At 39.4% G+C, this 12,300-nt stretch overlaps 1 protein-coding gene across 2 annotated transcripts in view; it reads right to left on the bottom strand.

Annotated features, from left to right (window-relative positions):
* Positions 1-12,300, bottom strand: part of TFEC (transcription factor EC) — a 126,213-nt gene that overhangs the window by 11,996 nt on the left and 101,917 nt on the right. For both annotated transcript variants that reach the window (XM_067564239.1, XM_067564238.1), the window contains exons 4-6: positions 6,439-6,553; positions 5,474-5,527; positions 1,873-1,948 (exon numbers count right to left, since the gene is read on the bottom strand). In XM_067564239.1, the coding sequence (XP_067420340.1) occupies positions 1,873-1,948; positions 5,474-5,527; positions 6,439-6,553 (245 nt within the window). The remainder of the gene's footprint in view (positions 1-1,872; positions 1,949-5,473; positions 5,528-6,438; positions 6,554-12,300) is intronic.

Consider the following 12,300-nt stretch of genomic DNA (forward strand, 5'->3'; position numbering starts at 1 on the left):
GAAAAGAAAAGAAAAGAAAAGAAAAGAAAAGAAAAGAAAAGAAAAGAAAAAAGGTGACATTTTCATTCTCTTTCCCCAAAACACTCCATAAGGCAACATCACCAATATATGGGAGTTTAAATACATCATGGGGTTATGAAAGCACCACAACAGATTTAAGGCCTAATTTATGCATTTTAGCAGGAGATGAGTATAAGAAATGAAATATCAAAGCAAGACTTGAATCGAAACCAAAATACTCAACCCAAATAGCCCTACATTCTTCTGAAAAATGTTGATTCATATTTGGAGTTTGCAGCTCATGCAGCTCATGCAGCTCATGCCCATTTCTAATCACATTACCACTTCACAGCTGCAAACCAACAGTGCCATGCACTGTTTCTCAGAGTAATCTTTTCTCACAATTCTTTATCTAAATGATCTTAAGATATAACACTAAAATTAAAATCAATATTACCAGTGTGTCTATGCAGGATATCTGATGTGAACAAAATCTTATTCAGGGGCTATGGAGTGGTCTTATTTTAACTGAATTGGTACACCCATCACTGTATTAGTAGCATCAACAACAACATGCCCATTTTACTCATCTTGGGTCGATGCCAGAGAACAGGCTGAGCCTGTGAAAATGTCATTCCCTAGAAAGGACTGTGACTGTGTTAACTTTCTCATTGGCGATTTTGCTCAAAGTGGCTTGTCATTCCAAGCTTATACTTATGTAAGTCTCACACAGCTTTATATTGTTATAAAAATCCTTAATTTAATAAAAAAATTCTTAGCCCTGAGGAAAAAAGGCTGAAGTGTCAACAGATCATTTTATTCTGAGCATCACACAACTGTCACTGACGAACAAATGAAACCCACAATATTTGTATAACCAATTATATCCAAGTCACAATCATACTGGTGCATACTCTTTAGGCTTCACTGAGTGACATGAGAGATCCAAGACTAGGCATTAAATAACTTACTGAATTGTTATTGCTAATCCTGCAATAGGCTTTACCATAGTGTGTCATTTCCCCCTCCCCCTTTTTGTTTACTGCAGAGTTTTGAAAGTTTGCTGGCACCAGGGGAAGCAAGCAGATTGAAGGTCATCCACTCCCTGTTTTCTATGTTAAAAGATTTAAAGCAGACTCTTTTAATAGTCCATGGTGATTGCTAAGACTTTCCAAAAGTTAATCTTTAGATGCTAGTTATTAAACAGAACTGTTGACAATACAACTTATTTTCTTATAATTAAATTAAAAGGGATGATGAAAATATAAACATTAAGAGAATGCAGTAGTGTTTAGCTGTATATATTTTGAGTTACTGTACTTTTTTATACATTACTATAAATTTATAGTCATTTTTGTATTAATTCAAAATACTTGATTTTCCCTTGTTTTTCAGCTTCTTTTTCAGTGAATGTGGTTTTTATGAAAGGTGCCAAATCAACAGCCTCAGAGACTGAAGTATTCTGTTTATCTAAAGAGCAGGTAGCAGAAGTGCATATGCTGCTTCATCCCATTAAAGGGACCATCTCCAGAGATGAGAAGGTAGTTCATTCTCCATTATCATTCTATCCTTGGCCTCTCTGGTGAGACTCCAAACAAGCATAACAATTATTCCCAGATGTAATGGTGGTTTTTGTGGTGTGGAGACTTCTCTGTGAGGAACTGGAATTATAAGACCACCAACTCTTTTCCTTACAGCCATCAGAGGTTAATAATTTTTGGTACCTATCAGACTAGTTGGGCTGGACTTGAACTAGTGACCTAGAAGTGAAAGTCTCTGTAGCCCATTAGCCATTCTCATGGTTATCTTATCACTCCTTCCCCTCTATATTTACACTATAGACATTATTATAGAAATGACTGTTGAACTCACGGATCATTAGACTTTGGAATAAGTGTGCCAAGCTCCTTGATTCGGTAATTAATATTGTACCTTCTTCTTCTTTCAACTGTTTAAAAAAAAAGAATAATTTACTATTTTCATTATGAAACATACTTGGTCCAATGAAACATTTTAATTAGTCAAAAACAGGTGGACTAGTGTAAGGACCAGTGCAATGCATTCTGATTTACAACGATAGAATTAATCCTGAAATTAGCTTGGAAAGTTCAAAGTTCAAATTCAAAACCTGTGTAGCTCAACATCCCTTTATCTCCTTGTCTCAGGGTCTTAGTAATGCATATTTGCTTTGATTTTTAATATAAGATACAGTTACAGAGCTTGACTGACCCCTGTGGTCCAGGAGGGAGCAAATTCAAATCCTTCCGCTCACAGGGAAGCTCTACCTGTGGGGGCATTACCTCAGGGCAGATGGTGTTAAGGTTGCCACCATTTACTATGGCTGGGGTTCCATAGAGGCCCCAGAATCTCCTAGGTGCCTGTGTCTGCCCCCTTTCCACATCCACTCTCCTGGCTGCAATGGCCATCTCTGGTCCTCGTGGTAGCTGGTGAACTTTCCTCCATTGTGGTCCCACAATCGTAGGAATGAATTGGGCGCATATTGCTTATAGGGTCATACTTAACTTCTCATTTCCCAAATTCTTCCTATGTAGGACTCAACAGAGTTTTGCTATTGACTTCAGTAGGAGCAAGATGGAATTGATCAGTCCTTAATCAGTCAAAACTCCCTTTATGGATTGTAACCAACAGCCCAGTCAACTCTTCTCCTGGAAAGTGCTTCAGCTTCTCCCTTTGTGTTCACCTTCTACAGCCTGATAGCAATGTGAATCTCTGGGAGAGGACACATCTGACCATGCCCCTCAATAGACACTGACTAAAGGTTGCATTCCAGAAATTGTTTACCCCACAGCATGTCCCCTTAGATATGTATATAGAACTTACCCATGCAACAGTCATCTTAAACCAAGATTTGCAAGATAAGACCTTCTCAGTTTAGTCTCAGTTTAGTTACAGAGGAGAACAAAAAATGAATAGCTTACATCCCTTAAAAGCAATCCCCTCTCTATGACTACTCAAGTCCTTTGGTCTGCATAGCTTGCTGTCCAGCAAGAGATGTGTGAGTCTCCCTCAGTCAATGGTCTTGTCACCATTTCTCCCCCTTCTTTCCTTCTCTCTCCACCTCTAACCAATCAAGGGAAATCGTACTCTGTGGGGGTACGATTTCTAAAGTGCACTAATGTGTTGCATATTCATTGGTCCATATAGACTCTACTGGTGCGTATTAAAGTTACCCTAGTGCACTTTAATGTAGTATTGTTCCCAACAGTACTACATTAAAGTGCACGAGCAGGATCTGTGTGGGCCAATTAATGTGCAATATGTTAGTGAGCTTTAGAAAAACACACCTCCAAAAACCACATTACACCACTGTGTTGGCAAGCCCCCAGTAGAGTTGGGGACATTTGCCACCCTCTAAGAGACAAGTCACTGAAGATGTACCTGGCCACTTAAGCCAAGGATCAGGCAAAGCATCAGGGAACTTACACTCCCTCACCCTACTAATTCTTTGAAACAATAAGGCAGACATAAATAGGATGTCTAGTCTATTGGTTAATAATTTTACCTCTCAAAGGAAGTATTTTCCCTTTTATGTATTACCAATGGGAGTGTGCATTACCGGGAAAACCAGTTATATCAGCAGTGTGTCAATATTATAAGGACAAAGAAACGGAGCACTTTGTGCCAAAGTGAACACATGGAATTTATTTTTGAGATAACTAAACAAAACACTGCATAAAGCTATCAACCACTTCACTTTCCATGATGGCATCAGCTAAGATGTGACTGTTGACCAGGTGTAGCATGAAACACCTAACCAGCCTCAAATTAAAAGAAATAATAAAAGATCTTAAAACCAACAGGAACTGGTCATATACAGTTTCATATAGATTAGAGTTGATTTCTTAGATCCAAACCCACCTCCATAATTTTGGTTCCGCACTGGATCCAGAAATTTATGAGGCCTATTTTTCCAGTTCCTTTTCAGACGATCATAACTACAAAATGTGAACTTTAATTCAGCCTGGTACCTGAATGCTAGTGTAATTCTAATCCTGTTCAGACCAGCTCTAAAAATATGATCCTCATAAAAAGAGCTTATTTTAAAGGGTTATTTTTTAAATCTCACAAGCAAAACCTTTATATTCAATGCCTTAATACATACAAGCAGTCATAGTAGGGTTAGCCTCCAGAGAGCATCTGAGCCCTAAAATAAACACCCAGAACCAAGGCAATATGAAACACCCCCATGGCCAAATACTGTGTTCATGATGTATAGCTAGGCTTCAACACAGCCTCTAATAGTGTGGAACAATTAAATGCACCCTTCTTTCACCCACTTAGATGCCTAATTACCTGATTTGCATGTGGTGATTATGGTGAAGTAGTCAGAGGCAACAGCCTAAGCAGAGATGAGATTTGGCCCCCCAAAAATATGCTTGCTCCTCTCTTTCCCTCCCCCTCATTAATCCAAACAATTCAGCAACACCTGAATTTTTGCACCTGTGTCTTTTCCTCCTTCAGAAGGAACTCTTCATTTCTGGCCAATCATCTGAAATAGGCAGTGGCTGCAGCAGTGCTTCAAAAAGGTTGCCACAGCCACCATCAGAAAGATTTCCAGGGTATGCTTGTAACCCAAAGGGCCTCACCTCAAACATCTGGGTGGAAACAAGGATACCTTCTGGAGGGGGAAGGCTAAGTGAGCAGAAAGTAGTCTACAGCAAGTGAAGAGTAACTTATGTGGGTGGGTGAGTGATACTACACTGCCAGTACCATGCCAGGAATGCCCTGGGAAGTATCCTGCTTAACCTACATCAAATGTTATCTGAATAGATGGAGATCTAAGAACTCCTGAGTTCTAATCCTAGTCTGATGAAGACCACAGCCTTGGGAAGTCATTTAATAGTGGTGTCTCAGTTTCCTCTTCTGTAAAATTATATAATAATATATCTAATTCACAGAAGTTAAAGGAGGCATTATGGTCTAGTCAGTGGAGAGTGAATCATACTGGGAGTCAGCAGACCATGTTTCTCATTCTAGCTTGGCCACCAGCTCGTTGTGTGACCTTGGGCAAGTCACTTTACCTCTGTATCCCCACCCACTCTTTGCCTGTCTTTGTTTGGACTGTAGGTTCTTTGAGGCAGGGACTATCTCTTGCTATTTATTTGTACAGTGCCTAAAAAAATGAAGCCTCAGTCTCAGTTGCCACCTTTTAATCACTACTAGAATATAATTTATTCTAATTTTTTACTGATAAATATATGTTGTAAGAATTAATTAATGAAAATATATAAAGTATGTCAAAGTTAAAAAATGTTAGACAAGTGCAAAGTATTAGTTTATGACCTCAGGGAAGAAAGCAATATATTTGTGGAGTTCTTTTTTGTCTCCCACCCAGAAACAGATCCTTTCTGCTTGTCTTCGACAACAGCAAATAACTGATAGCTGGCACACTCTATTTCTGTTCTCTCTGTACACAAACATATAATGATATAAAAGTAGAACATATACTCACTGAGGTTGTGGTTATCCTTTTTTTGCCTCTCCTTTGCCATTGCTCGTGTATCTGCTTCTGACAGAAAGTAACATTTATTAAAACAATCCTTGGGTCACAGTTCTCCTACTTTCTCCCTGTTACAATGTCCCCTTTTCATTAAGAGAAAGTTTTTAGGCAATGACTTTAGCATTTTTATCAATTCCCACATTACTAAAGAAGACTGTGCTGTATCTGCCTTTGACTTAGTATTGGTTTCTCCAGTGTGTCTGACAGCTTTCTTAAGACTTTATTGAGTGTGCATTTTTAATTAAAATGCTATGGACGAACATTACATTTAGTGTTTTTTTCTCATTTTCAGTACTTTACATTGAGAAGAATCCCTTCCCTCCAACCTTTACAATAAACTAATGTGAAACTGGATTTGTATATCCCATAATGCAAGAGTTAATCAGATTTCTAAAATATGCATATTGAACAAACTCACTGTTTCTTTCGAGTGACACTAATAAACTGTACATGGTAGTTAGCATTCTTTGGATTAACTGAATGTAACTTTTAAAGTTGTTAATCCATTAATATAGATTTTCCTTGAATAGACTTATTGTAAGCTTTTAAAAGAACCATTTGTTCAACCCTGGAACAAACTTAATGGGTGATAATTTATTTATACTGTTGATCAGAAGCCAAAATGTGGAAAAATCCACTATGTTTCCTAAAATAATTAGGTTTATTAGAAGCATGATGTTCATAAAGATCACAGAATTTACATTGTTTCTGAGTTGCTAAACAAGAGGATACAGTGTAAACATTTTCCTTGCTCTTTGCTCAGCTCCGTAAAGCAAATAGCATACACTTTGCAAATTTATAAGCAAAAAAGTACTATTTATTTCACATATATTTTATTGGTAAGGCTCACTGAACTTTTAAAACAAACATCCCTGCTTCCTGAATAATTACATGCCAAAATCCTAGAGCTATATTACCTGTGATTTCCCTTTTTACGGGTAGAGTAGATGGGCAGGAAGCATTTGTAAGACCTATATTAGCAGGTGACATTCCGTGGTCACTGTTGTATATATCCAAAATGCTATTGGACAGCTTAAGGAAACAAAGCAAAAAAGAGAAAAAAAATCACAATGATTTACAAGCTTAAAAGGTAAAAAGCATACATAAATGCTAAGAGCAAAATTCTCTTTCAGATGCGTATTCATGTCTCACATTCTTCAGTGCAAGTTGCATATATGCATCTAGAGGAGAATTTGCCCTTATCAAGTATTAAATAAAATTAAAAGGTGAAGGTCAAAGTCTGCCATTGTTCCACATGCAGAACTCTGATTGAAGTCAATGTGAGTTCTGTATGTAGAGTGATGGCAGAATATGGCCCTTTGTTCTCATTTTGAATTAACCCTGTAGCCTATTTTCCAGTAACAGGATTATGGCAGCTACACTTCAAACATGAGTTAAGTTGAAAGGGGAAATAACCTTGCTGGTCTTAACCTAGTCCCTAGTGAATATGTAACCACACTACTGAACTCAGAATTATTATTTCAGATTTGTTTATGCTTTAACAATATAAAGAGGTGAAGGACCGATTGCATTTAAAATAGGAGTGAACACAGCACTGGACAACATGCTCTTGGGGCAAATCATGCAAAGTTACAAGAATAGACCAGAAACTCAAATGGCTTTCCTTCAGCTCTACCACATCTGGCTGTACATGGTAACCTACATAGTACTGTTCCTTCCTTTGTGAAATGTGATATATTTGAAAACAAAACAAAAAAATGTGTGAAAAGAGAGTGAATGTTAAAAGAGTGTTTCTGTGGATTCCTGCTAGCAACCCAACATATTACCCTGTCTTTGAATAATTCTAAAATCTTTTAAAAAAAACCCCCAAATCTGGAAATCTAGAAATGATCTATTTAGACCAGCGGTTCTCAACCTTTTTTTCCCCGAGTACCACTTGACCTGACTGTACCTGACCCTGGAAAAAAAAGGGGGGGGGGGGATGGCAGCGGGAGGGGGAATTTCAGTGGCGGTGGGGTTACGCGTACCACCAGTTGAGAACCGCTGATTTAGACTCCAATCCCATATAATCAACACTTCATCGTTCACTATCCCCACGCCCGACTTACAACTAAACACTGTTGTGTATCCATATGAAAACAGCTGTGTACAAATGTGACTCAAGCCAGCCCCACAGACAATAAGATGGGGAAAATGAGAAGAAAAAGTGCCAAGTATTGTATTCTGCCATTTTATGGCATACACAACTACTACGCAAAGCATTTCCCCCCTCGGGGCCAATGTACAAGGAGTTAGGGCTGGGGCTTTTGTCAGTCTGGTCCCAAAAAAAAAAAAAAAAAAGATGAAAACAGCAAAGATGGTTTGTTTTAGTTGGGGGAAAAGTAAACAGTCCTTTTGTACAAAGTCTCTCTTAAATTGTGTAGATCTTCATTGCCCCAGTTCTTTCTTGTTTCTTGACCATGGGATTGGGTGGGAAAAGCACTTCCATTTCTTCTACTTCTTCCCCTCAAGATGTCTCTTCTAGATTTCTCTTGCCTCCCTTTTGCATTCCTGAGCCCCTGATTAACTATTTCTGTACTTTCCCAAGGGTGGGGCACGTACCTTACCACAAGCTGCTTGGGAGCAAGGTACTTTTGGTAAAGATTTGTTTAATGCTTATCTGTCCCATGCTAGTGTTACTACATTCTTTCATCAGTCAATTTATGTATCTAATCACAAAAAAGCTTTATCTTCTAGAGGGAATAAATCTCTTTCATTTTAAAAGATTTTCCATTTGAGTTCACTGCAAATTCTCCTAATAACCAGTAATGGAATGAAACTACCACTGCACATGTTGCACACACACAAACACCATCACCTGCGTACTTCAAAGCACCCTATCAGAAGACTAATACTTCAAAGCACTGAGCCCTCCTAAACACAGTTAGAAATCACCACGCCAACTCAGTTTTGAAAATCCGCTTAAATATTTGATCTCCCAATGCAAATAAATTTTGAGAATGTTCGGAATTCACTTGAGTGTTACTCAAGAACAAGCTACGTTTAATATGTAGGATTTGAAAGCTAAGCACATTCCCATATTAAGCACCTTTATTTCATTCCTGAGTACTGAGCCAAAGAGTACTATAGTATTTATATAGTTTTCAGTTCATAATGTTTGTGCTGCAGTCATACTATAACAACTAGGACAGTGTATTTCCTATCAGTTCCAGGTGTATATTTAGGGACTATTCTGACTTTACATTATGTAAATTAGATCAGAATTTGGCCTCCTGACACTATGTTAAATCAATGACTTTCTACAGCCTAATCCAAAATCTTCCAAATGGAAATGTTACCATTGACTTCAATGGGCTTTGGATCAGGCCCTTACTGGGATTAGTCTTATTGTTTCAGTGCAGTATTAGGGAAAAAATAACTATTAATAAAATAATAGTTTTCTTACATACAAAGTAGTCCAACAAATGAAATTTGTTCAAATAACTGAAGTAAAAATCTCATGTAGCTATATATATGTATTCAAAACCATGTATTAACATCCTAATAATGGTAAATACATTACAATTTGTAATGTTACTGTAATAGAGTGCTGAGGGCTAGCACCTGAGTCAGCACTTTGGTTACCATTGATACTAATTAGGTCACCCCCCCGCGAGAAGGCCTAATTAGACAGAGGTGCACCTGATTACCAGGCCAGATTGGGGATAGTTAGTAAACCAGTTAGCCCCTTTAACAGGGAAGCTGTATAAAAGGGCACAGGAAGGAGTGCTGAGGGGAAAAAGAGAAACAGAAGACTCGGCAAGCCTGGCAAAGCCTGGGATCTGCAAGAGACTATAACGTGGTTAAAGCAGCCATCCTCTATTTGGTGGGCCTGTCTACAGAAAAATATTGCCAGAAATTTAGAGTGGCAAGGTGGAGTAGGGGATTACGGCCCCAAGCATTTACACAGAAATCAACAAATTAGGCCACTCGTTGGTTAAGGCCAGATACCCAAACTGTGCGGGACATTACGAATACTGTGATTCTGGGACAGTTTCTTCAGAGTCTTCCTTACAAAACCCGAGTATGGGTTAGGCAGCATCAGCCAGTTAATCTGGATGCCGCCATTAAATTTATAGAGGAGTTTGCAGAGGTGGATGTTCCCAGAGTGAGTCAGCAATTTAAAGGGCTAGACCTGGGGAGGAGGCCTGGAGAGAATATGACTGGAAAGGGCCCTGAGAAGAAGAGGGAGGAGCTCTGAGGAACTCAAGTAGGGACTTGGGCCATAATGTGCTTTCAGTGTGGGCATGAAGACATATAAAAAGAGATTGTCCTTTCATGGACTGTGGGTTTACACTGTTCTGTGGTTGGGCCAAGAACTCCAGTCAGGGAAGAAAAAAAAAAAAGACCTACAGTCATGGTAATGGTAGGGAGGAGACACCCAAAGGGGTCTAGTGTACGCAGCTTTATTCTGTCCATTAATCAAGCAGGAGTTAGTGTAAACCCACCGGATATTTCCTGGAACAAGGGTCAAAATCAAATGTGTACATGGGAACAATAAATTCTTTCCCATGGCAGAGGTTTTCCTGGAAGTCAAGGGGATGTTTAGATGGAAATGTATAGGGATAGTGGATGGACACAAAGGCCCAGAAGCCCCAAGGGCAAGAACAGATCCCACCAAAAAAGGTGTAGGTGGGGAGAACAGCTCAACAGGCTGCCCTTAATGCAATGATCTCAGGCAAAGACAGAATGATGGGGAGGACCCCCAGTCACCAAATGCAATTTTTGTGGGTAGAGAAGGGATAGCCCCTGTTATAGGATCCAAGATAAAGATTCTGAGGGCAAGGAGGGGCAGATGCCTGGTAGAGCCTCCATTAAAGGAGGAAGAGAAAGGGGGATGAAACTAATGCTAATTTGGTTCCCCTGGAAAAGGCCTATTTGGGCAGAAGTGTACCTGATTACCAGGCCATATTGGAGCTAGTGATTCAATGAGACAATTGTCCCCATTAACAGGGAAGGACACAAGAAGATGTGTTCAGGAGGAAAGAGAGGAAGAGAAACAGAAGGCTAGGAGAGCCTGACAAAGGGGTTCCTCTGAGCAGAGACACTTTGCTCCCCTCCCCCCTTTGGAGAAGGGGGTTAGAAAGTTGAGATACAGTCTGTTAATACTGATATGTATTGAGGAGGAATTAAAACACTGTAAATAAAGTACCCAGTGGTGTTTACAAGCAAGGGTGTCTCAGTGTGGTGTGTTCATGAAAGAGGCAGGAGTGCAGCATGCTGCTTCACCACAGTTACCAATGCCATTGAAGAAAAATAAGAATGTGTAGATGACAGAGTACGTGATAGGTGATATGAATAGGTAAGTTAAATTGAAGAACATCTAAATCTCAAGAGTTAAGCCATCTGTCATGTAGATATAACCAAAGCTCCATCATCTAATCACAAAGGCATGAATTATAATGACAAGGTCCATCTGTGAGAAAAAAAGATCACAGACATCTAACCAGATGCTGATGAAAAACGATGCATTAACCTCTTCAGTGACAATCACCTCTACAAAGGGTGGACAAACTCCCTTAGGGCATATCTACACTACAAAATTAAGTCGACCTAACTTATGTTGGCACACAGCTGCTGCAGTAATCACATCACTTGTGTGTGTCTACACTTCTCTCCTTGTGTTGGCAGTGCACGTCTCCACCAAGGGGCTTGCATCGATGGAACTGTCAGTGTGGGGCATTGTGAAACATATTCTGAAAGCCAGCAACAGTTGATGTAAGCAATGCAACGTCTATACTGACACTGTGTCGACCTAACTACATCGACATTGACTCTATGCCTCTTGTGGAGGTGGAGTTATTAAGTCAGTGTAGCGGGCGAATTACAGAATACGAGTTTATAATGTAGACACATAGTTAGGTCAATGTAAGTTGCCTTGCATTGATCTCTCTCTGTAGTGTAGACCAGGCCTGAGTCTCCACTACTGATATGAAAGAGCCAGAATCATTCCCCAACCCACTAACATCACCTTTGTCTCATACAGTTTAAGCTTCAGACAGTTTTTCTCTCATCCATGATCCATTGTCAATGAGGCACTGGGAAAGCAAAGCCACCACACTATCTATATGTGATAAAAATGAGATACAGAGCTGCATGTCATCCATAGAGTGATGTCAGTGCAGTCCAAATAATCTCCCCAAAGGCCCCATGTAGGTTTAAACAGGAGTTTGCAAAAGAAATCTTGTGGAGAAACACTTTGGCAGATGAATAATTGCCCCAAATCACCCTCTAAAACCTCTTGGAAAGATAAAAACAAAGTCATTAAGAGAGAGAGAGACCACTGAAATCTGGTCCTCATTGTAGTCAATGGCAAAATTCCTAATGACTTTAGGGGAACCAGAATTTAACTTACCACCTTTCCAGCCAAGGAACAAGGTGATTCTATGAAACTTTGCAGTCAATACTATCAAAGACTGAGAATAGACCTAAAAAAAATCAGCATAAACATTTGTCCTTTGTCCGTCACTAGGAAATCATTAGCAGATCAATAACATTAGCCCAATCTTTCTGCCATATTCAGGAAAAAAAAACATGACTGAAATGTTCAGACAGAAAGAAGAAACAACAGTATTAAGAGGTGGCTTCTGCAGCAGAGGCCTAACCATCACAAGGATAATGGCACTCTAATCTCCCAAAAGAAGATGTTAATAATCCTGACTTACATTTGATCCCATAGCTCCCTGCTTGAATTTATGAGCCAAGTGGGGCTAGGAGCCAACTTGCAGGTCACAGGTAAAAGTTCCCCTAAAACGTCCAGCATTTTAGGGAGCAACAGT

The sequence above is a fragment of the Emydura macquarii genome, unplaced genomic scaffold, assembly GCF_026122565.2.
Source record: "Emydura macquarii macquarii isolate MOO-44397 ecotype Brisbane River unplaced genomic scaffold, CSIRO-AGI_Emac_v2 contig_2636, whole genome shotgun sequence".
Classification (NCBI taxonomy): domain Eukaryota; kingdom Metazoa; phylum Chordata; order Testudines; family Chelidae; genus Emydura; species Emydura macquarii.